General features: G+C 38.3%; 1 protein-coding gene across 1 annotated transcript in view; it reads right to left on the bottom strand.

Annotated features, from left to right (window-relative positions):
* The window catches only part of Slc30a7 (solute carrier family 30 (zinc transporter), member 7), a gene marked incomplete at its 5' end in the record, with an annotated part of 79,023 nt that overhangs the window by 38,300 nt on the left and 13,700 nt on the right, over positions 1-27,023 (bottom strand). Inside the window, 6 exon segments of the mRNA XM_005388805.2 lie at positions 5,445-5,580; positions 8,505-8,555; positions 14,870-15,013; positions 21,555-21,681; positions 22,292-22,379; positions 25,237-25,350. Of these exon segments, the coding sequence (XP_005388862.1) occupies positions 5,445-5,580; positions 8,505-8,555; positions 14,870-15,013; positions 21,555-21,681; positions 22,292-22,379; positions 25,237-25,350 (660 nt within the window).

Here is a 27,023-nt window from a genome sequence, read left to right as displayed (position 1 = left end):
CTTAGGAATCAGTAAGATTTATCAAAATGAGGGTCTTGCTCAAATTCTACATGCAAGAACAATACTAATTCCTTATGATTTAAAATGCAAGTTTATAATTTTGTTTTCATTAATATACATTCTACTATCATCTCTCTACTTATGACCATCACTTTTCTTTTCTAGTATCTGTGTAGTCTGCCTTTAAAAGCTAGAGGGCTTTATCTTCAATGCTCTAAAAAATAAATGTATTAGGTGAAAATCTTATCTATCTAACAGAAGGACTGGCTTCTGGTTACAAAGCTTTTCTCTGCATATTCAAATGGTTATGGTAAAAAAGCTAAGAAGCGCTATTTTCTTTCCTACACACCAAGTACTACTGGGCTATGGCAGAGAGACGTCCTCCGTGCTTACCACTGCTGCTTTCGGACCCCCGCGGACCCCTATTCCCCTCGCCCAGCACGGAGCCCGCAAAGTGCAGGCGCGCACGCCCGGCAGGTTATCCCACGCTTCGCCCACCCTGACACCAGGGTGACAGCTCTTCATCACTCCCCTGCCGTCACAGAAGTGCTTCGCAGTGGGTTTATCATTTTTCTCCCTCTACCCTTTGATTATTCCTGATCTAAATATCCACGTGCACAATTCATCCATCCCTTAGCCTCTACACGATGTCTCAATTCTTCACCCACACAGACGCACCCTGTAAGTACTTCACGGTCTGAATTACCCCCCTGTGCCAGGATGACCTCCCCACAGAACCTCTCACCCACCGCCCCGTCACTCTTTAAAGCATGCAGCATCATACTTAAGTCTTGGTTCCCCCCTGCCTTGTCCCTTTCTCACTGTCAGCACTCGCCCACCAAAGCCCAAACCTATTAAATCCACCTCTGCCTAATCCATAACCTTCAGGGAGCAGCTCAGTGAGACTGGAGAAGAACATCCAACTGTGCTAGCTGCTTTCACTTTGAATTCGTGACCACAGCCCTCAGGGTGGGCCCTCGGTGCTGGCAGGCGGTCACGCACCCGCTTCACAGCAAGCTGCCCTTGCCATTTCCTCCCCGGCTCTCCTTGGAGGTCCCCTGGCCAGGCTTTCACTCTTCTCGCTCTTCAGAGTGGCCGGGCTAAGTTACAACGACCATTCCAGGAACACCTGACGGGGTCGATTACTCCCTTCTGTCTGAGAAAACTTCTCACGACTTTCAAGGCTGAGGCCGTTCCTCCCACTTCAGACATCCCACACCTTCCTCGCCGCTGCCACGGCTCTGCACTTCATCCCCACAGCGCGTAGCCGCCGACTCTTCGCCACACTCGTTCTCCACACTCAGGGCTTTAAGTACCACAGAAGGTGATGACACCCAAATTTGTATCTCCCACCCACCCTGTGCCCTGAACTACAGGCCTACATCCACCACCCTCCTCTGCTCACGACTCCAGCTACACTGCCCCACTTCTGATCCTCACACACGTCAGGAACGCCCCTGCCTCGGTCCAGCTTACAAATGAAGGTCCCTCTGCCAGGGACGTTGCGCCTCTGAACAGTCCGCTGCACTCCATCCACCACTCAGGCCCCTGCTCACATGTCACCTCACGCAGGGGACTTCTAAGGCCTTTATGAATAGCACCTCCTAACCTTGCTTCATAGCATTTGTCACCGATTAACACGACATTATCTACGTGCATAGTCACCGGTGTTATGAACCACTCTTAAAATGTAAGCTCCACCAGGGTAGGCATTTATTTATTTGCCCATGTCGTTACTGCCTGGCAATGAGTAGGCAGCAGAACATTTGTTGAAAGATTTTAACACATAGTAAAGTTATCTGTTATCTCCAAAGATGGAATTATGAAACATTTACACAGCTACATCATATATTCCAGTAATGAACTTTTTACACTCCATTGATTAGTTTGTTAAAAAGAGTATTTGTACCAAATACAAATATTAGAGCTTAATAGTAATAAAAAGGAATCCACAATAATGACGAGAAATCAAATTATACAACCAGAAGCTAGGTATACATGTAAATGAGAAAAAAACTTTTATGAGTCAGTAGGACCTACAAAGATTAGAAATAAGTTCTACCCCAGAAGCTAAGTGTAACTGGCTGCTTGTGCTGCCGGAAACATTGTGCTGAAATGGTCTCTGAAGCTGACGGCGGCGCAGGAACAAGCACCATGCCAAGGGGCATTTTCCAGAGAAAAAGAAGGACCAGGAAAGGTGGCAGTAATGCCAGACGAATGCCACTCCGTGACTTTTACATCTATACGTGAACTGTTTTTGATGCCTTATGTTCAGCTGACCATTACCAAGAATTTCATATTTACACCCTCATACCTGCGGGAAATATCCACATAAATGTCTAAGGAGAGATCTCAAAGTTATAATAACCAAAGTAGAACTCTGACCTGGAGTCTCCCTCAAAAACTAGCAGAAACATCACTCATGACATCGTCCTCACCGGCTACCCACGTAAAAACTCGCAGGACTATCACTGATTCTCTGTCCACTCCGCACTAACCAGGACAGTCGAATCCAGGGGGAAATCTTGTTAGCTCCACCCCCAAAGCGTTTTCTAACTTCATGTACACCACTCCACTGCCCATGGCCTCCTACCTGGCCCTCCTACTGGTCCACAACAACAAGTTTCTAGCTCGTCTGCCTGTTTACACTTTTGTCCCCTATATTTCAGTAACAGTTTCTTCTAAAAATTTAACTCAAACATTGTCACTTCTTTATACTTTTCCATTGCGCTTGAAATCAAATCCAAACTGCTAACCCTGCATAACTCTCCGTGGCCTATTTCTCCAACTTTATCTCAAGCCACTCTCCTCTTACTCCCTATGCTTCAGCCAGACTGGCCTCTTTCTGCTGCCAGAGCTGTTCTCACCGTAGGGCCTTTGTTCTACCAGGTCCCTAAACGAGAAAGCACTTTCTCTGATGAGCTCTCTGGGACATGCAGATCTCAGCTTAAAGACCCCACTTCAGAACTCTTCCTCTATCACTAAGTTTAAAGAAACCACTCAACTGTCTTCACTTAATCTGTACAACACAAATAACTGATATTTGAATGGTTTATTTATTAATTTGTTTAGCTCTCTTTCCCATTATAATATAAAAGCTAAACAGTAGTGATCTTGGGTTCTTGTCTTTTCTCAACACCAGGCTAAGAAGGCCTAACTGCTAAGTATCTGTTGAAGATAATCTAAAAATTGTGCTATAGTTCAGTAAAAAGGCTTCCTCTGTGTATGTTTATTCATTTATATTTGTGGAATAAAATAAATGAGACCGCAATTATTAAGAATTCCCTGTTTGGGATTATAGAAGTAATTCCCTAAGGTCGAAAAAACACAATTTTCTCTTGATTCAGATTCAAAGTGTGCCAACTTTTTCCAGGCAGAATTAGACACAGTAAAACAGCTTGCCTTCACAGGGCTGGAATGACAGAATAATACAGACCATCTACGCAGATTCAGGAAACGCCATGAAAGGGCACGGTCACAGAAAGTGCTTAGCCTATCCCAGGAGGTGAAGAACCAGAAAATGCCTCCCGAAGGGGCACTGTTTCAGATCTGAATGGTGCAAGGTTGGGCGGGGAAGGCAGGAGGTGTTTAAGGGTATTTTGGAGAGAAAATATGAGTAAAACCCTGAACACTCATAATATATTTAGGAAACGGAAAATACTTTACTGTGGCTACAAACGCCTGAACTGAGAAGCACGGAGCAAGAGAGAGACTGAAGAGGTAAACAGGGACATTGTGAAGCTCAGTTGAGGAATCTGGACTCTAATCTGAGGGAAAGAATCACAGACGGGTTTATACATCACATAATTCTCACTAAAGAAAAATAATTTTAGCCAGCGTGAATTCTTCAGTGAGACACAAGTCGACCTGGAGACTGTCATAGTTTCTCAAGCAAAACATACGACTAGCCAGAATCAGGGTAATATTAGCGGAGACAAAGGGAACAGGAAGCTACTCTAAAAAATATTAGAAGCAACTAAGAATTACAATTCATAATGAAATGAACTGAATGTACCCATAAGGATAAGGAGTTGAGTTATCAAATCTATCGAGTTAGGTTTTATAGTGTAAATTAAAACTAAGCTGAACTCACCGGAAGTAAGCTTAGTACCGGAAGTGTACTAAGATTTCCAAAGATGAAGACATTCTAAGCTTTAGAAAGACTTTCATATAGCTGAGTTGCTTCCATGTACAAATAATTCAAAGACATTATAAACTAATCTGTATGTTCAAAATGTATACTCTATTTTAGCAGAAACTTAAAAATATCCATTTATCACCAACTTTAATGTTATAATTTATCGCCAGAAGTGGTGGTGCACACCTGTAATCCTACACTTGGGAGGCTGAGGCAGGAGGATCCTTAGGAATTTGAGACAGCCTGGGTTACAAAATGAGCTCAAGGCCAGCCTGAACTGCATAGTGAGACCCTGTCTCAAACAAACAAACAAAAAGCAAAAACTTGTAATTTATCATCATCTATTAAATTTACTCAGCTATGGGCTATAAAATTCATTAGACTGACTTCAAGTAGGTCTCTTTTTTTATTGCAAAGAAGTTCTACTGAGAGTAAAATCAAATGGAAAAATAAAACACCCTGAGAACATATTCCCATTATTCTGATAAAAATTAACTTAACAGGCCAGATGTGGCAGCACACACCTGTAATCCCAGCACTCTGTGATCTCGAAGTAGGACTGCAAGTTCAGGCCCAGGTCAGACAACTTAGTGAGACCCTTCTCAAAAAAATGTTTCAACGGCTAGTGACGTGGTGCAGTGGGTAAGAGGCGTATAGTGACAATAACCGTACAAGTCAATTCGGCACTTACTGAGAGTCTGCGCACCTGCACAGTTACCTTTATACATACACTAGCACTGTAATAGGCAACAAAGAAGACTAAGAGCTAAGACACAGATGTTTCCTCAAGAATTTTATAACCTTGATGGGGACACAGGCATCAATTTATTTCAGAAAGCATTTTTACAAGACTTCTGCAACGATAATGTGACTTTATAATTAAAAATAATTTTAGTAGAAGAGACTCTGACATTCTTTTGCATGTGACAGTGTAAGATGCAAACATCTACAGTATATAGATACAGATGCTAACTATAAATTCTAACTCCAAGTAATACAGTTTACATTTTGGATATTACACTCTACAAATACAGTGTTAGATTTAAGAAAATGATCACTGATTTGAATTATGATCAAAAGCTTAATTGCCAAATACCAAAATGCAATGTCAAACTTCAGGCAAAAAATAAATGAGAAACATACACACATACAAAAGAACAAATAAATATGAGAAGAGAATTTATGACACAGGAATTTCTTAAAGACCAAAGGAAAAGCAACATAATAATTTGTACTTTAGGTCTCTAACTTAAATTGCATATTTATCACTCATTTTACTACTTGAAAGCATCGTAACAACACTTACCTTACAACTATAAGTATGGCTATAAGGATAGAACAGATGGGATCTGCTATCATCAGACCAAAATTCTGCATCATGATGGCTGAGGCAATGACACCAATACTCCCCAGTGTATCTGCCAGAATGTGTAAAAATACACCTAGAGATAAAGATAATGAAAAGATAATTGTCTTCTGGTCCATTAAATTAAAATATTCTTAGTATCATCCTCTTAATTGATTTTAAAAATTGTAACCATTCATCTCTGTCTTAAGAAAGTACTAAACTTAGTCATTTGGGGAAGGAAACAGTATTAGGTTCAAAGAATTAGTCTAGAAAATGTAATTACAAATACATGTGCCCACAGAGCCCTCTGATGGTGATTAAAATTATTACCATTTGGGACTAGAATTTTCTATGGACTCTAATCTACTTATTCTGATATATTCATTAATTAACCTAAGGGTTTTGTTACCCAAATTATATATAATGTGCTTAAACTTAATATGAAAAAGAAGGGATGTGAACAGTTTAAAATGAGTATAAATATGTGAATTTTTAATAATAAATGTTACAGTAGTAGAACACAGATACTATACGTAGCTACCTAAGAATCCAGCTATAATACTAACATTTCAAAAGTGACACTTGCCTGGAAAACCATTAAAAATATCAAGATCTTTAACTTAGTTCTTTAATGAGTAAAATTTACTGTATAAAAAATTATTTACTATCTTTTAAACTTCAGCTATGCCTTGGTAAAATTACAAAATTCTTCAGTATCATCGACTACTCTATGTGAAAAGAAATAGCTAACGTGCAAAAAGCAGGGTACCCAAATTAGAAAAAAATTTTTTTATTATTCCCTGAACAAAAAAAAAAAGTTAACTATAGTTATTTTCAGAGGCGGAAACAGATTTAAACTTAAACTCAAAAATATTTCTAATTTAAAAACCTATCTATGGTTACATCCAATTGAATCTTAGTATGTGCTACGAAATTATACTTTAATTATCTGCTACTGTGTAGCTTGCATGAACTATATACCAAATATAACTCATCCCTCACTACCTACATATACATTTCCATCTCCACAGTTTTGGCTTATAGTCATTCTTCAGAAAGCTAGTTGATAGGTAAGAGAAATTTTTCTATAACAAAAACATTGCCAGAAAATACTTTTAAAATACTCAATTTCTTTAAAGTATTTCAAGTAAGAAAGAATTAAAGAGATTAGTGTTAGAATCCCTTTAACTTTTAAAAATAAAACTGGATAGAACATGAACCCACGCGAGCTGGATGTGGTGGTAGTACACACGTGTAATCCCAGCACTCTGTGAGGCTGAGGCAAGAGTCTCGTAAATTGGAGCACAGCTTGGACAATTTAGTGAGGTCCTATCTCAAAATAAAAAGTAAAAAGGGCAAAGGCCCTGGTTTGAATCCCCAGTACCTCGTTAAAAAAAAAAAAAAAGAGGGACCGAAGGTCCCTAAATTACAAACTTTTATGTGATACATGTTTTTAAAACTTTTATTTCTTTAATCAGTGGTTTGGCAAAATCAGAAGTGAAAATAGCTTTAAAACACAGAAAAGAATAAAAAGAAAATTACTTGTTCTAATTTCTCTTAAATTGGAAATTCCTTGATGACCTATTATCTGCTAACCTGAAAACTGGTTCTATTAGTAAATATCATCATCCACATCCATTCCACTCTATTATAACTAATATTTAAGAAGAAAAAGCACTAAAGAGGAATATACAAACAATATTATTAGCTTCTATAAAGTTGAAACTTTAGACGGCCTGGTGGGATACTGCTAATCTAATGTCTCAGAAACTCCCTAACCCCAGTGTTCTACTTAGGATGTAGTTACTGTTAAAAATTCAAGGCACAGTTTTTCTTGTTGGGTATCTTATACATGGTTGTTTTGCAGGACAGATTTAATTTCTGTCTTTGGCTACCCACTAGCCTGCTTTAGCCACTATAAATTGGTGAATATTCATAACGGCTTTCATAAAAGATGATTAGGAAGTAGGCTAACTTTCTTTCCTCTTATGATCACTTTCAAAACTAAAAATGAAAGTTAACTTGTATCACTTGATATAGCAGCATCAAATACGCATGATACAAGCTATTTCAGCAATCTGTTCTTAAAAGTTCTATATTTTTTATAAATGAAAAGTAGTGACCGGGAGACATACACATGTAAGCCTTCTCATAACACTCAGTATGAGGGAACATATTCTCAGTAAAAAAAATAAAAAGCAAGAGTTAGATCAAGTAACAGAAGAAAAATAGGCAGAAGAAAAACAGATGCAATAGAGACTAGATCAGAAGCTATGGAGAAAGTCAGACTGAAGTCAAGTTCATAGAGGCCAGAAGACAGACCTGAGAATTAGGAAACTTTGACAATAAAATCTAAACAGAAATTCAGCACCTAAGACTGGTTTACATCCCCAAAAAAGAAGCATAGTTCACAGACAAGACTGATTTCCCTGGCTCGTAAAGTTTTGTAATGAACCACGTTAGGCGATCCATAACCTCTCGTGTAGGTATCATTAACTGATGCTTACAAATATGACAGAGGTTCTACTTGCTGCATGTTTTTAGTTCAAATTATTACATATTAGAACATACTGAATGTGAATTTCAGAGAAACTATGTAATAATGCTACGAAGGCAAACTTACTATTTTTTTTTTTAATTTTTTTTTTTTTTTTTTTTTTTAATTTTTCTCCGGTACCGGGAACCGAACTTACGACCTTGCGTTTGCCAGGCAGGCGCTTTTGCCGCTGAGCTAAATCCCCAGCCCCAAACTTACTATTATAATGTCACTATCATCATAGATCTTGGTATTACTTATATTAAAGCAGCACAAATTCTGGCTATTATGCTTTTCTTATTAAACCTGCACTATCAAGTACAGACGACTACCTGCTAATAGCACACATACTTAAAATCATCCCTAGAAAGAATAATAGTTTAAACATAAACAATACATTATGAATTTTTCCTAAAAGAAAACTTCAGACAACTGAAAACTAGTTTCATAAAATTAAAAAACATGCAAATTGCTTACCATACCTTGTAAAATCTGTCTGCTGGGTCCAGCTGTTTCTTTTAAGGAGGGACCATCTGTAGAGAATTAAGTTAAATTATTTTAAAATGTGTCTTCAATTCCTGATTCAAATTTCTGCAATTCAGAGTCCTTTTCATTCAACTGTCTCAGGAAGGACGTGTGACTATATAGCCACATCAGACCTACAAAATCATTTTTAAAATTTAATAAAGTAACTGAGTAGAAGTTAATTCAGTGGAAGCAATTTTAAAAAGCAAGGACAGGATTATTTTGGAAGTTATTATATTAATACAATAAAAAGCACAAGAAATGCAAAACATTGTGAAAATCTGCTAATATTCCTTAAAAATCTGATACTTTTACAAGCAGAAAATTCAGACAAAACTAAATGTACTGCCTGAAGTTATAAGAGGTCCAAGAAATGAAGCCAGAACAGAATCCAGGATAATGTGATTATGGCAGATAGTAGTTTTCAACCGCTTCTAGATGGATATGGCAAGATTTTTATACAGAAGAGGTAAAAATACTTTCATAAAAATTGGCCCTTATGAAAAGACACTATTATTTCTATACACAAGTGTTTTAATGATTACTATTAGCTTTACACTGAAGCAGAAAATACAAGCAAAAAGGGAAAAGGAATTATCAGGAGGACGAGCAGGCTTTCTGATCACAACTAACTGTCTGTAGCCATTGGTTCTTGGCGCACAGCACCAAAGACCAATCATGTGTATCTTTACCACTGCGGCACTGACAGAGCACAGCAACGCGGCGCTGCAGCAAGGCAGCACATATAAAAGCTTAACCCTGAATAGTATTTTCTGTCCAGACGGGCCCTGCTGTACCACGTACTACTGTAAAAAGTACTGCTGTAAGAAGATGTAACTGACAGGAAAATCCTGTGGACAGAGAAAAGTACAACTACTATAAAAATCCAGCTCTTCATCACGGCACCAAATTGTCCAGACAGAACCTTACTCATGCTGGGCAAGCACTCTACCGACTGAGCTACACCAACAGCCCATCAATATGTACTTTACGAACGAGTTCTGCTCGTGATTGGATTCACCTGTCATCCGACAAAGTGAGACTTAGAGTGTATCTGTGACTCTTACAAAGGGCGCCCGTGAAAGTTCACAACTCGAATGTTTGTAAGTCAAGGACTTACTATACTTTTGTTGTACTACCAGTTACATAAGACAGTATAATTCCCAACTATGTAAAACCTGAAAGTCCTTTCGGATGTATATTTTGTTATCTGCGGCAGGGACTGGCTAGTTGCTTACCAAACTCATTTATTTTTCCTCTGGGGTACGCAACTAAATTGTATTTCCTAGGCCTCCTTAAATTACGTGGAGCTCTATGGCTGAGTTGTGGACAAAGAAATATGAGCTGTAGACTACCACCAGGCTCATAAGAATGTTCAGCATTGGGGTCCCCAGTCCCAGGCCATAGATCACACCATTTCAGACCATTCCAGACCAGTGTGTGGCCTGTGAGGAAGCAGGCTGCAGAGCAGGAGGCGAGCAGCTGCCACCAGAAGCTTCACCTGTACCTACAGCCTCCGCTAATCCTGACATCATAGGGGCTCCGCCTCCCGTAACATTAACAGATGGGAGGGAGAATCTAATGACTGGAGGTGGAGCTGAGGCGGTGATGCTAGTGCTAGAGAGTCTAATTATGTACTGCAAACATATACGACTAACAACAACAGAAACTAAGCAATTACATATTTTAAGAAGTTTTTAAATCTCCCAGCCTCGGTCATGAAACCACTGCCTGAGGCCAAAAAGGTTGGAGACTGCTCAACTTGATCATATATGTATTTTCCTTCTACTGTCATGCACAAAGTCCAGCGGAGGATTCCAACAGGAGAATCCCACAGACGGAAGGAGCCTAAATCCCCAAATTGCCACAGGGAATACAGTACCCTTACCAACTTCAGAGTAATTTAAAAACACCTTTACTGCTTACCGTACTGAAGTTTGAGAACAGCTCCTTTTGTTTTCTTTTAATTACAGCTAGCTTCCAATAAATACAAGGCTCTATATATTTGCCAGAGATTAGTCTCTCTGGACAAAATGAAATCATGACCACATTCCTCTTTTTGGACAAAATGCAATACTCAATGACCGTATTCTTTTTTGTTTTGTTTTGTTTGCTTTGAGACAGAGTCTTGCTACGTAGTTGAGCCTGGCCTTGAACTCACTTTGCAGGCCAGGCTGGCCTCAAACTCCCAGTGATCCTCTTGCCTCAGCCTCCTCAGTGAGGGCTGGGATTATAGCCGTGGCCCTATTCCTTTTGAATGCTCTCATTAGTTTACACAATACTGGAAGGTGAATAACAGTTAAAAGCACAAATTTTGAAGTCCAATTATCTTCATGCAAATCCCAGCTTTTAATTTACTAGTTACTACGATTTCTTTGTGCCTCAGTTCATGGAGGCAATAGTTGTACTTATTAGATTGTGAGAAAACTGAAAAAGTTCATATGTAAATTACTTAGACTATGCCTGGAACATGCTAGCAAAACTGCTAGCAATAACCAGTATGGCTTATGATGATAATGATGATTGAAATACGCATCAAGATATCATAAATAACTCCCAACAGATACTGGATAAAGTTTTTAAACATTTGCTCCTAGACTACCAAAACAAGTATGTAAAGTATCTTATTAAAACTTGAACATAAAATGTGACTTTATAATACAAGTTAAAAAGTCTTTCTAGTAGACCTCTCCACCAAGTAATTGTAACAATGAAAATTAGGTTTATATTCTTTTTAGATAATTTCAGATTTCAGATTAGGGATGCTCAAACAGTAAAACCTATGGAAATATTCCAAAATCTTAAAAAAAAAATCTGAAACACTTCAGGTCCAAAGCATTTTGAATAAGGACTATTCAACTTATATTACTTGTTTTAGGATAGGGAATAGAAGAGTAAAATCTGGAGAAAATTTATTCAACAATTTAATAACACAAACAAATATAAATGGCACATATACTTTTATAACACAGCAAGTGTTCACTGAGTTATTTCTATGCTAGGAATTGTGCTAGAATCTTGTTAATAAAAAGGTCAGTAACACAATCCTTTGTTCAAGAAACTTACAGTCCGTTTAAGTAGAAAGACAGCAAAAATTAATTTCATTAATAGAAGACGTCTTTCTCTTTTTAATATTTTTTCTATACTTAATCCCATAAACAATTAGTTGAAAAACTTAGGTTAATTCTAGAGTTATATTATTATGGTACATTGCACATTCTGCAATCACTGACTCCCCTAAATAGAAACTGTTCACAATTTTAAGGGCAAGAAAAGTATTCCAGTTAATCAATAAAAAATACACGTAGTGAATGCATTTTCTAGATTCATGAAATTCAAACGCTTTTCTAAACTGAACCAAGAAAAGCCCAATATTATGCCAAATCTTTACCACTCACTCGTCTCCTTTTCCTTGACCAAAACACAGCAACCTTTCACTGACATAGAATCTTATTATAGAACTGCTCAAAGTGTAAAAAAAGATTCTAGGGCAACACACAGGTGTCACTTTAAAGTACAGATACCAACACTAGGAAAGCAATGACTCTGGCGACTGGCCAGCGAATGCTTTTGTGAGCAATGTGGTGCCTAATTCTTCGCTTTTAATGCGGCGCAGAAATTAATTCGCTCCCAGTTAGCAAATCATTAAGAACAACCTGGGGCTGCGAGTGCTGCTGCGTGGTAGGGTACTTCCCAGCATGCAAAGAGCCATGGCTTTCATCCAACACTGGGAAAGATATTTTCCATGTTACAGCACTGTAACTTTTAGAGCATAATTCCAAAGGTGTCTTACGAATTAACTGAAACTGCTAAAAAGGAATCCCTTTTACTTCAGACTTCTTAGTACTTACATTTATAAAGATGAAGAAATACGGAAACACACTCTTCTCAAAACCTATTTTATGCAAACAAGTATTATTTATCTATTAAGTATTTGAAAATAAGCTCTAATCATCTCAAATATGTATTTCCAATAAAATGTTGCCTTTTTACGATTAATAACTATATGTTAAAATGTGCAGAACTATTTTGATTGACTTTATACCTGTATTAACTGCAATTATTCCACTCACAAAAAATCTCTGAATGCTAGGTGTTATGTTTATAGAAGATAAATAAAATACATACATATTTTATTGCTAAGAAATATAACAGATGTCGTCAAAGACAACACAAACATACTCTGTTACCACAAAATTCTGGGAAAGAAGTGTAATGTCAGACTACAAGAAACCAACAATGTAAAATTCACAACTGTTTATATGTTCTTGAACGAGTAATGATGTCTCCAATCACTGAAGTAGTTAGAGTCAACTGCATATATTCAATAGAATGGTGTAGATTTTCATCAGTAATGTGCCAGAGTTATATTCTTCACAACTGTTCAACCAAACTTTTTAGAAACTATTTTATAAATGTGTGAAGGACACATAATTTTTCAAAATTAATTTGGGATGATGCATGTAAGCAAAACATTAAAAAAGTAAGCATATTATTTAAAGATATGGCAAATTTTAGAGACTGACACGGACATCAAGACACAGATCAGTGATATTACTGTATCAAACAAAGAAGTATCTGCACAGCAAATGAAACAAACAAAAGGAAAATGTAACCTACAGAATGGCAGAACACATCTACAAACTATACATCTGATAGCTAATATCCAACATACAGACTCAAGAAAAAATTACCTGATTAAAAACAGCCACAGGACCTGAATTAGACCCTTCTCCAGAAAGAGCATGTACAAAGAGCTACCAGACATGAAAAGGTATTCAACATCATTAAAGGGGAAACTCAAATCAAAACTACAATGAGATATCATCTTACACCTGTTAGGATGGCTACTAGCAAAAAAAAAAAAGGACAATAAGACAAGAAGTACTGACAAAGATGTGAACAGGGAATCCTTGTATACTAAAGGGATGTGGGTTGGTGCGGCCATTATGGAAAATAATGTAAAGTGTGCTCAAAAAAACAGGTATCACATGACCAGCAATCACAGTGTGTGCACATATCAAAAAGGAATTAAAAGCAGGGTCTCAAAGACATATCTGTATTTCCATGTTCACTACAGATTTATTCACCACAGTCAAGACAGAGAAGAATGTGACCAATGAATGGCTCAGAAATGTTTTGCAACAGAATACTACTATTCAGCCTTAAAAAGGAAGGCTGAGTTATTGTGGTAATCTGCCATCTGGGACACCAAGGAGGAACCTGGAGGACACTACGTGAAATGAGTAAGATACACAATGACAGATACTACCTAACACTACTTCTATGAGGAATTTAAAATAGTCAAACTATCAAAACGGAGTGAGATGCTGGTTACAAGGGGCTGGAGTAGGTGGAGATAGACAACTGTTCCTTGAAGGGTACGAAGTTTCAGTTACAACCTATTCACCTTTCTAGATGAGACCTAGCAGTATGTGTAGCATAGTAGTATTTACTGCTAATTCTGTATTGCATACTTAAAACACTTGCCAAGAGGGTAGATTTTATGTTAAATATTCTCATCACAATAAATTAGAAGAAAAATAAAGGGGGCAGGAAGAAAGCTTCAGTAGTCATGGATAAATTTAAGGCTTAATTTGAATACTTAGCTCCAAACTTATCAAATTATATACATTAGATATGTATGCTTTTGTATTTTAATTATATTTCAATAAAGTACTTAAATCTTCACGGTGCCTTTCAGATTTTCAAATCAAAAGCTTTAGGATTTTGTCTCTACAGCAAATACAAATAACACTAAAACATAAAATCAATTTAAACATTCAACGCATTGTGCCACCTATTAATCTAGCCTCTAGAATTCATGAATAAACTACATAAAATATAATTCTAAATATTAAGTTGCTAAGTACCTTATAACCTCATATCTAAAGATACACAAGTTAGCATCTAGAGACTTCTAAAGGAACATGAAAGTCAACATCAGGTGTTAAACATAAAAACATTACAATAAAAATGTGAAAAACTGAAAATCCCTGTAGTACTTTTTACAAGACTAGATATCCTTCAAAAGGCCTCATCATACTTTAAAAAAATCAAGATTTTCATTTGCTAAATTGCACTTGCTCCCCATTCATTGCCATCCAGTTAAAATAGTGGCACTTTACTATGCTATACTCACTAAGGAAAAAACTATACCCACTGCCTTATATTAAGTTACTTTCCGAATATGCTAAAAAGCAATCCTAGGACCCAAATGGTTCACCAGAAAGTTAACTGTAATATCCGTTCAGTAGGCCCTTTCACTGAAGAGAAGTGATCTACACAACTGGTGTTTGAAGGTGTTTTCAGCCGTACTCACCGTGCGAACGGAAGTGGCCGTGGCCGTGAGCATGGTCGTGGCTATGGGCAGCACCATGCTTCACCTCGTGACTGTGGCAGTGATCTCCATGGCCATATGCGGGATCCAGAGCACCATTGAAGAGGGAATGGCTGTGCCCGTGGCCTGGAAAACAAAGAGGATTAGGCCAGGGGTAGGTACAAGTGCGTACGTTATTACAGTAAGATAACACAGAGAAAACAATCGCCTATAAACCCACAATCAATACAACAAACACTTAAAAAAGTGCTACAGATTATCAAAACGCTCCCAAGTTCCTACTATGGAGTACAAGAAAAAAACGAAAGCACACAGGGAAGTATCAGACCTGAGTGGAAATGAAGTGAGTGCTAACTGGAAATACACAGGAATGTTTATTAGAAATTCTGCTGCTTGCTCATAATAATACGCATTTGGAACACACTGTGCGAGCAGCACTGTAGATAGAGCAGTAAAATGCACAGGACAAAAACAAAACCTTGCAGAATACCACACACACTGGACACGAATGGATTAATGACACACGACAAGCCACAGGGGCCCATCCTCATACTGCAGGGCCCGCTTCTTTTTCCACCTTTCCTTGGCTGAAACTCAATCAGCAGAACCTGTTTCTTTTCGTACCTTTAATAAAACTTTGTGATCATTTGCGCTCATCTTAATTCTTTGCTCAGGACAGGAAGAACCTAGAAATCACCTCCAGAAGACTGCAGCGCCCAAAGCTAACCAATACTTTAGGCTCAGCCGGCCAGGGGAGCAGAAAAAAAAGCCCGCTGAGCACATTCTTTGGTCTTCTGTCTCTCTAGCCTAGGCTGGGGAACCCGGACTGGCCTGGCATCGGGAACTGTGTGCCGCTTCCAGCTCATGGGGTGGGGGAGAGTGCACGGCTCTGTTTTTTCTTTTCCTTTTCACTCACCAGTAAAGTCCTACATGCCCACTTGAAATTTATCTCCCTTTTCTTCTCTTTCCCATTTTGGTCACTCATCTCGGACACAAGCCAATGAAGCACAGCCAGAGAACCAGTCACTAACCCAGCTGCAGGACACACTGCTCAGGTACTGTGCACGTGACCTAGAATCTAGCATGCCTTCTGGACTCAAGCTGCCCACTACAATTAGTCCTTTTGTGCTCAAGTCTCCATACATTTTGCCTAGATGGCCGCTTTTTCCTCAGAGTGGCCACCTTGTCTCATCACATGTACAATACGGGTTCCACCCAGTCTGCTTCCCGTCCTTGTTTCTTCTAATAAAACACAAGTAATTCAGAGACATGCCTGACACCGGGAACAGAACAAAAGAACATCCAACCAAGTTTAACTCAAGGGACTGTGAGTCAAAGAAAAACCATTCTCATCCCTAAGTATTTTAAAGGTTTTTATTTTGAAAAAAGTTAAAAGCACCAGTTTTTCCTCTGGGGTAAATGTGGGGGTTACTGTTTCCCAAAGAGCTCCACCCTGCTTAAGTGGAGCCATCAAGCGGCTCAGCGTGGCTAGGGGGCTCTCAGTGGGGAGAGACTCCACTCTGATCTCACGGGAGTTTGCAGGACCAGGCAGAGCCATCAAAGGGCTCCAGCCCTCTGCCTAAGGAGTTAGTGGCCCAGGACAGAGAGGGGCTCTCTTCTATGCTTCCATGAAAGATGCTGGCAGCACCCTAGCTCTAGACAGAAAGGTCTGCCTAGCAAATGCGTGAGTCTCACAAGGGACGTGCTGTGGGCTCATCAACCTCCTCCTTCTGCAGGGCACGCCATCTGAAGGACCCAAGACCTGGCTGTCTCTCTCTCAGGGCCCCAAGATGAGCCCTGGGAAACTGGATGAACCACATACGCAGATTCTCCTAGGGCATTTCCTGGATTAATGGGAAAGATTTGGCCCTATCAGTTTGTACAAAGGAACCGTGTATGGACTGCTGCAATGCGGTTTGGGTTCAACATGAACTAGGAAATGGCGAGAGACGGGTTCAAGAAGGCAGTTTAAATTATGAGTACATTTCAGGTAAACTGTTCCTGCTTAAAACGTAAAAGGTGGAATAAAATCCCTTACGTTCAGGCTTCTGTGACCCTTTATCTCAGGAAAAGCCCAAAATATGGTACACAGACTGGACCCCAGAGAAGAAAGCGGTACCTCTGACGGTCCTGTCCTCAGGTAGCCCACCTGTCTCTCAGGGGGCTATGGGTCTCTGCCATCTGTTTAACAAAGAAACTTCAGGTGGGTCCCCCGACACCTAAGACCCAATTGCTGGATGTGGCCTTTTCTGTGTTCAACAATCAGGATCGGGAGGAGAGTCAAAAGAGAAAAGAGGAAAGAGCTCGTACAGAGCAATTCCAAAAGCTCTGAACGTGGATTTCTCATGAGAACAAAGCAGGTGTCTCACAGGACCTAGGCCTAGACCCGATTTGGGCCTGAGGACCGGCTGACACAGGACAGCCCCCCGTGGGTTTTTGCCACTGCGTTCCCTGTTGCACGGAGGGCCCACCCTCGAGCTATAGGGGGGCTGCTTTCCTAGTTTGACTTGGCCCACACTCGCTCTGCAGAGCCTGTTTCCTTTCCCACCTTCAATAAACCCTTGCTACCATTTACACTTATCTTGGCCACCTCTTTGCTTAGGCCAGCAAGAACCTAGAAACCACCTCCAGAAGGACACTCCAATACCCCCAAATCCGGTAACATCTCCACTGGATGGCACTCAGCAGCAGCATTTACCGCATTTTTTATCACACCCCATAGACACCCACGAAAGAGGACTTCCAGAGCTGCCTCAGAAAGTGGTGAGGATGACGGGATAAATATACTTAAAGTGAAAGAGAGTATGGAGGTGGGGATTAACGGCACTGTGTCTTTTTAGTAACATTTCTTGTTCCTGCTGCTCCCTCTCAACAGTAAGCTTCTGCAGTTCTCTATGGTATCAGCTCTATGGTAGGCTTGGCAATTTCATGAATCACGTTTTTGTGACCTTTTTTCTCACCGGGGTAAGAACTGTGTTATGCGTATGTACAATCTGCCACAGTGAAACTCATCATCTGCATGACCAAGAAAACAGTGAATAAAAACGAGCACACGTTTAGTACGTATGACAGAATCACAAAAGCAAAAGCCCAGTGAAGCAAATGAAAGCAGGCAGAACAGGACAAACAGAAAAGAATAAAGAATCCTCTTCACATTCTGTAAAAATCCATCAAGAAACTTCTTACGCTAGCTACTCAAAAGCACAGGGGAGAAAAACAGATCCTGAACGATAAACAATTTAAAAATATCAGTTACACTTGCAAAAATTTTAAATACCAGAAAGTCAAATCCAGCCTTGCCTCACATGGGAAGATCATAGCTGTGGGCGATCACCTTCCAAAAGGGTGAAGAGGAGACCCCTGTGAACTACCTCTCCTCTAAAACAACGAAAACGCAGGAAAACAACTCTAGTACAATCCGTTTCAGAACCCTGGCACTAATCAAAACTACTGAAAATCTACCCAAGAGAAACTACTAAAACTTGTTAAGACAAGGGCCTCCGACACTCTAACTTGGAGTTACTCCCATTCCATCTTCCTCTCTGGACCACAAGCAAAGCAGCCAAAAGCTAGAAGGATTGATTGTAGGTAACACAAACGTCAGATCATTGACGGCGCTTCTTAAAAACGCCATTTTCTGGACAGTCAATATTTTGTCTAAACTTGCTTTGCATCAACAAATTTCTACCAGTCCCGAGAACATCAGATTCAGAACTCAGCTCAGCTTGAGATGGGGACAAGGGCTGGGGATAGGGCATAACCAAGAGTAGCCGCCTCCTAGCCATACCTCAGCTGCTGAGGGCTGCGGGTTAAGTTGGGGTAGATTAGAGGCTGAGAATTACAAGGACTCTCAGAGAATCAGACAGTTACAAGGAACTCTGGAAAGCGCTAACATACTCCTTAGAACCCAAAAGGTGGCACACAGACCCAAGAAAGATCTGCATAAGGAGAAATCACTGTTTACCTCTAACTGACCCTAAGACCCTACATAAGCAGGAAGTAAAACCTAAAGCTGCCTTGTAAATTGCCTTAAGTTTAAAAGTCCACTTTCTCATAAAGATCCCTTTGACAAAAGTGGCAGATTTTAGGAAAGGCATTCAAAGAACTCTTCTGACTAATCACTACCTTTCCATTCAATTATATGGGTTCAGGTGTGACCCTTAGGAAGCCAGGTTAAAAATACAAACCAGATCTTAAAACAACCAGCAGAGAACACAATAGCAACAAATTTCTGGAAACACATACTCCACTGAATCAGTTCACAAAAGACTTGCAGAAAGAAAAACACAACAGCAACAAAAGCATTAGAAACAACAAACTTTAGAGGACTGACATAATTTGATACCAGAATTGCTACAACATATTATCCAAAATGTCCAGTTTTCATCAAAGAGATAGAAAAGTATGCCATACAGTATATTTTAAAAAGGCTGCTTACTGAAAGTATTTCTGAGGGTAGATGGACTCTGGCCTTAGCAGGCACACTTTAAATCACATGGAAACTACTCCAATTTGATGAAAATGATTTAAAAAATTTATTAAACCCAATAAAGCAGTACTTAGAGACCTTATAGTCACACTGATAAAAATCAAACACAAAGAGAAAATCTTGGAAGTTATGCAGTAAGAGAAAAGTAGTTTATACACGTGGGTACTTCAAGATGAACCTTCTCAAAAGAAACTACTGAGGCCCACAGACAGTGAAGAATATCACATGATGGGGAGAGGAAAGCTCAGACAAGAATTCTACATTTTATTTATCTCGCATTTAAGAGAAATTAAAGATATTTTGAGATGAACAAATGTGTACTCCCTTGCCAAAAATATATTACAGTTTTCAAGGGTGAAGTAAAAGGACACTAACTAGTTCAAGCCACACAAAGAAAAATGAAGCATAGATCTATAACTACAAAGATTAACTAGAAAGATGTTATGAAGGAGGGCTACATATTTTTATTTGTAATCTTCTGTTTTAAAATACAGCTGTATGAACTAACAATTATGAACTGTTGATAGGCTCATGGAAATATGTATTTTGATACTAATACAAAGGACGGGGAAGAGAACATAAGCACGCTGAGGCAAAGGGGTTTCTGTATTACCGAACTGATTTACAATTCATTGGAACTAGACTGTTTTAAGTCAAGATGGCGCTTGTTATCCCCAGGGTAACCTTTAAGGTTTGCTTAGGAAAATAATGGCCAACAAACAAATGCTGATGGTAAAACTGCTTATTCATACCAATGAGGAAAAATAAAGCTTAAGCTCCAACTCTCCCTTGTGAAATATAAATTACAACTTGGAGAAACAAACGATTAGGAAAAAAAATTAAACTAACAAAAGGCATTAAGATTTGGTATAGGAGACTATGATCATGTCCCTGGAGTAGGAAACTCCTTAAACAAAGCAAAAAGGATATAAGTAAAAATACAAGACAAATACTAGACTATATCTAAATTTAAAAACACTATATAAAAGTTTAAAGACAAACCACAGACTGGAAAAAGATATCTACAATACATTTAAAGATTTACAGCACTAAAAATACACTACATGTAAGCGGCTTGAAAAAAAAATAGGCAAAAACTATGAACAGTTAATTCTAGAAAAGGAAAAGCCTGAAGAGTCTAGAAAAATACCATGAAGATACTCAACTTCACTACTTATCAGAGAAATATGAAATAAATTAACTTTTTATCAAACTGTTAGCATAATAGTAAGTGTTGACATGGGTGGGGAGAAATTATTACTTCCATTTATCCTGGGAATAAGTGTAAATGACAATTATTTTGGAAGGCAATTTGCATCAACTATTGAAACTGAACATGTATATATTCTATGTTCCAGCAGTCTATTTTACTGTAACACACTGAATTTAAAGAAGTTTCCACAGTGATGCAAAAGTTCTGTATCTGCCCTGTCTGATATGGTAACCTCGTGTGGCCAACTACTGGGCACTTGAAACGTCACTAATGCAACTGATAAATTGAATTTCTAACTTTAATTAACAAAAATGTTGAATTTAAACTTTTATCTTAATGTGATTAACAGTGACAACAGAGGCCAACATAGCTCTGGAGAAACACTTGGCCTGTGTTCCAAGAGTCGGACTTGTATGGATTAGTGTAAAAATGTAAATGAGTTGAGGTCTATTCACAGAATACTGATGAAATGATGGTGACTTACAGCATGGAGTAGCTGTTAACAAGACAAGATACACTGGTACACACTGAACGGAAAGATCTTAAAAACATCATACAGTAAACTTCTCACATATACATATATAAAATTTTTGTGGTTTTCTGATATTTGCTTGTTTTTTTTTTTGTTTTTTTTTTGTTTTTTTTTTTTTGGTTTTTCTCCGGTACCGGGTATTTGCTTGTTTTATATGAATAGTATCAAATGACAAATGAGCTACAGAGGTCTGGAGGGACTCATACCAAACTGGCAACATGCTCAACTCTGAGAAGGCACTGGAACGGAGAGGAGGGGCACAGAGCAGTAGGAGCGACAGTTCAGGAAGACATTAGTAAGTCTTCTGCCATATTACTTTTGTTATTAAAATTCATACACAGTTTAACTTTACAAATTATCAATATTCTAAAATAAATAATTATAACACAAACTAGGTAGAAAGTGAAGAAACAAAAGGTTCTAACCATCATACCAGAGCCATGAGAATGTCCATGACCTCCATGCTTGAAAACAAATATTCCTACTAGATTTACCACAAATCCAAGAATTGAAACAAGCAGCAGTCTCTCATGATGTACATCTGGAGGGGCTAGTGCTCTCTACAAAATACACAAGACAAACAGCATCAATATAATTTCTTACCGACTGGTGCAAACAAGCAATATTAAAAATCTAGAGTAATTTTCAGAATTAAAAGCACTTAAAAATATCTGCCAAAATAGTTTTAAAAAATAAACGGGTGATTACACACTGCAGAAAAAGTAACAATTACTATTTATAAGTAAATGTTTATTTATAAGTAAACTGTGTGAATCTTTGGTCCCAAACTTGTTCCTATTTGGTATCTTAAAATACTGCCCTTCATAGACCCACCTGTCTTTCCCTTTTCTTTATTCTTTAGTTACCGTAAGGACTTAACTAGTGAAACGCTCATCACACTTCCCAGGGACCTCGCTCCCCAGCTTGCACCTTCACATTTGAGTCAACACTTTCCTCGGGGCTGATAAAGCACTATCATTTCATTTTTTCAATTTCAAGTTTAACGTTTAATTTTTTTCAACTATTTTGTAAGCTTCAGTCACATACAACACTGTCTATTCCAAGGCTGACTTCAGTAAACTGTGACAGTTGAAAACATGTTTATTACCTGTCTTTAACTAACAGACATTACAGAAATATAATTTACTGACTAATCATTATCTACCATACCTCAACTCCTTCTGAGAAAATAAAAAAAGCAGTGAAGATCAAAAAGAGTCCATTGACAAAGCCAGCCAGAATTTCCGCTCTCACATACCTAAAGAGAAGCACAGCAAGCAACTGTGTCATTTCTTTAAAAATCAAGTTTACCTCAGAGATTCTAAACCATATTATATGTTCACACATACCAGCAGAGTCCAGGTATTTATAGTATAGTGCATTTTTTTAAATATGTTGCAGAAATGATTGAGGAAATTAATTTATTAAGAATTACATTTAAACGAATGCCACAAAACATAGATTTTTACAAGCCAGTTAAACAAGCACCTTAGCATAAGCAGGTTTATAAAGACCTTTCACAGAAAATTAAATCTCAAGTTGCCACTGGAGAAAGGGCAGGATCAGACAAAGGAGGCAAAGCAAGGACCCACAGATAAAGAGCAGCAGAAGAGTCTGGAAACTGGGGTGTTAAGAACATACTTGTTCTTCCTTTTCTAAGAAACCCTTGTATGTTTTGCTTTGTGCCTTCCAGTTTTTAGGTCTTCGGGAAGAGGAGGTCTGCTATCAAGTAAAATGAAACTATTCCTGAATTATCCCAGGGATAACTTGAGATTTATATTTGTACTGTTCTTTTTCTAAGATTAATAAATCAGCATACACTTTCAAATTACCTATTTTTGGAATAAATTCTAGATTCACATAATTCTAATTAAACTTTTTTTAAAAATACCTGTCTTTTTCTCCATGGACTCCTGAAGCTTTCTGCTTCCTACCTGTGTGAAGCATTGGGGGAAAGATTTTATTTTTCCAGTATACCTGGCTTAGTTAAATTCACAGAAACAACTTTAACTCAGCATTTTCCTAAGTTCAAACTTTATTCAAAATGTGCTAATATGACTTAATCACTCTCTCTTCAAACATCATGACAGCATCAAACTGCTTTTCCTACCATCTGTGTCAGTTTCTAAATAATACAAATTTTACTATAAGTATATTTTAAAGAAAAGAAGTTCTTGAAAGGTCTTCTATCCCGCTATGTTGGAGTTTGTCCTATCAAGCACATTTTAACACAGTGTGTATTTCTACATTCAGAAATAATGCGTAATAAGTAAACTATACTAACATATTATTTGTCAAACAATGTATTATTTTTTCTGGAGAAAAGACATTAAATTAAAAATAATTTGCAGCCAACTTACCAAAACCTACAGTTAGCAATTTATCGAGTAAGTCACCACGGTTATTGTCCAAAAATACAAAGGGATTTTAAAAACTACCCTTTTAGTATCAGTAACCCTTTTAGTTATTTTTTGGTTGAAAACCTTTTGTCCTATAGTTCTACTAGACTGATGGCCAAAGGCAAGAACGGCATCTTTTTGTTTCTAATTTCTGGCATAGTGAGGGTGCTCTATAAATTCTGGAGCACTGTCGGACTCTAATTCAATTAGCTGTGGTATACCTGGCTGCCGTCATTCCTTGGTACTGGAATGCTTTGGAATTGGTCAAACTTGGCACTCAACGTGTTTTGATGTATTCTGTCCTACTATGAGATGTTGTTTGGTGCCTGACACTCAAGCAAGACCTCGTCTGGGTCGATCTCCTCATGACTCACTACCCTTTCCAGCCAAAATAATCTACTTTTGGTCCTCATCACACTTCCTGTAACTAATTAACGTCAAGTACCGATGTCCCACTGTACTTGATTGTAGGTTTAACAGGAAAAACTTCTAAAAAATAGGTACACTTGCCTTTACAAATGATTATGCTTACTTAAACAGAGCAAGTCTTGAAATTAGAGCATGCAATTCAGCAAAGTGCTACTATCTAATTAAGCATGACTGGTGTCTGAACTCTTCAACTAGGGCAAAGGGAAGAAAAGAGCACGATTATACGTACACATTATATAAACATGTATGTAAGCATCTAGCTACTGAATACATACTATTTTTATCCTAGCTTTGCTCTTTCAAAAATAAGAATATGACAAGATGCAAAGATGATTTTATATAAACAAATACTGAAAAGTCTTGCTTGCTCTCAGGCCTCCTGTTTCTTCTACGGTAGAGCCAGTGTGCTACTACGATCACCGTAGTTTCAAATAATCCATCAGCTTTTATTCCTTAATCTTCCCCCAAAGAAAATACACACACATGCATGCACGCACATACATATGAAGAGCACAGCAGAAGAAATTTTAAAATAGAAAGAATCAACAATAAGCAGGACAGAGAAAGGGACAGACAGAGAAAAAAGATATCAGTGCTGAGTTCTGCTTGCATATATGCTACACAATATTCTATGAACTCAACGAAAGGGAACAGTCAGAAAGCATACATCAACTACTGGAAAATCCAGTGCTTTCCCACTCAGAGCCAGCAGCAGAACGTCGGCTCTGTCTCTAACGTGATCCAACATAGGCCCTTAGCATATTTAATTATTCAGTTAACTGTCCAAATCAGTGAGAGTATATAAGAAGTAATGCATATTAATGCAGAGCTGAAGAAAGTTAATATAAAACTGTATTATGAAATGATTATAAATAAACAGCAAATTACACCTTCAATCAGAAAAAAAAGAAACATCACCACTTCTAGTCACTGACACTTTTTTCTTAAAAAATATGTTGTAAGAAATCTTCCCATATCGAAATGATCTCACCTAAATGTGTTTAGTGAATGTTTTAGTGAATGTTTAGTGCTCATTTACTACAAAGAATTTAGATGTGAATAAAATTACATACTGTCGATTCTAATTATATAGGGTTTTAAAACAGGCAAAACAAACCCATGGTTATTCTCAGATGAGTTGGAAAGAACTAGAAGAGGTATGAGGAAGGGTTTCATGGCTTTAAGTTACACAAATGTGTTCAATTTGTAAAAACTCACTGACCTTAAGATTTGCGTATTTTTCTGTACATCCCATGCTTTAAGAAAATGAATTTTAAGAAGTCTTACCCATAGGAGAAAGCATCATTATCTCTCCACTTTGAAATAACAGAGGCTGCCAACCCAGCCAAAATGGCAGTGCTATCGAAAAACATGTGAAACGAGTCGGAGATCAAGCCCAAGCTGGAAAAGAACAAGCACATCAACGTATTATAATAAAAACCAAACTGTGGGCATCTTTCTCTAAAAACCTAAGGCTCAGACTGTTCATCAGAAATTACCTTCTAAAAGGACACCATTTAAATACAGTATGTACAGAGGTATCAAGGACATCCAGAAAGAAAACCTTCCTACTCCCTGCACAGGAAAAAGCCCAGCTGTTGTGGAGAGGGATAGACATAAAAGCCATCTGCTGCCGGACAAGGGGTAGGAACCTGCCCACCCCCTGGTCACCAGTGGAGATAAACTGCTACCACAAGAGAAGTAGAAGAAACACTATCTGCTGGGTGGGGGCAGGGGGCTGAACACTGCTTGGTGCAAGATCTTACACCAACGCAAAGCAGAAGTCTGCTGTTATTAGCTGTCCTGCCCCTCCCTCTTGACACCAGCCTACGGAGGGGGAACTGGTCGGGGGAGCGGTAGACACAGGATCCCTAACAGCCATTCTGGGATACCCACTCCATCTCACTGCATGATGCCATTTATCATATCAGCACCTTGATACTGGACTTCCCAGCCTCTAGAACCATGATCTACATAAACTTCTGTACTGGAAAAAAAAAAACCCACCCTGACATTCAGGGGTACAAGGCCTAAGTTTAAGGCTGCCGCAGGAAAACCTAGTATCTCCAGGCCTTGAATAAAGTACAAGGCAATAGCAATCTACCTGGAAAAACAAAGAGACATTCTGTGTGGTTCAGATGTGCAGGACTTTCTCAAAACTGAGAGTGGAACAAGAATTCCAAATCTCACACTAAGCAAAAGTTATATGAACCACTGAAAAATGGGAAGTCTGTGGTTTGTTGAAATTAACTAGCAACAACAAAATTCAAAACCCAACTTAGACCCGGCTCAACTACTGACCAAATAGGAGAATAGCAGTGCCCATTTTGGACATATTCACTCTTTAACTTCAGTCAATTATTTCTTTAAACACAACATGCAATGTTATGGTTTATGTCTGGATGTCCCCCTAAAGCCTCATGCAGTCATGGGGTGGTGGGCTTTTCGGGGGAAGCTGAATGTAGAGTTTGTGACTGAGTCATGGTCTAATGCTGGGATAGAGAGTGTGAGTGGTGCACCCACCTATACTCACTAAACATATCAGTAAGTATTAAAGTGCTCTACTATCTTGTAAGGATAATTTAGAATAGAATAGGCAAAAAAAAAAAAATCAACAAAAGTAAAAGTTGTTTCGTTGAAAATACCAACAAAATTAACTAAACTTTAGTTAGATTAACCAAGAAAAAACACATTATTATTAACTACAGACCAATAAATTAGATAGCATAGACAAAACAAATACCTAGAAACAATTTCACAAAACTGACTAAAAAGTAATCAGAGGAAGACCTATGACAAGATAAAAGACTGAATTAGTAGTATTAAGACTTCCAGCAAGAAAATAAATTCAATGTTGGTTTTACTCTTAGTCTCTTAAACATTTAAAAGAACAATTAATGTCGATCTTTTACAAACACTTCCAAAAAAACAGAAAATGAGAGAATACTTCCCAAGATAACACCAGTACAGCCCTAATACCAAAGCCAGACAAAACTTCACAAGAAAAAAACAGACCAATCGCTTAGAAATATGTATGAAAAATCCTCAACAATCAAACCAGGCAGTATATGAAA

The sequence above is a fragment of the Chinchilla lanigera genome, unplaced genomic scaffold, assembly GCF_000276665.1.
Source record: "Chinchilla lanigera isolate Chin_1 unplaced genomic scaffold, ChiLan1.0 scaffold00034, whole genome shotgun sequence".
Classification (NCBI taxonomy): domain Eukaryota; kingdom Metazoa; phylum Chordata; class Mammalia; order Rodentia; family Chinchillidae; genus Chinchilla; species Chinchilla lanigera.
The sequence above is the reverse complement of the archived record's forward strand: the minus strand, read 5'-3'. Positions and strand labels throughout refer to the sequence as shown.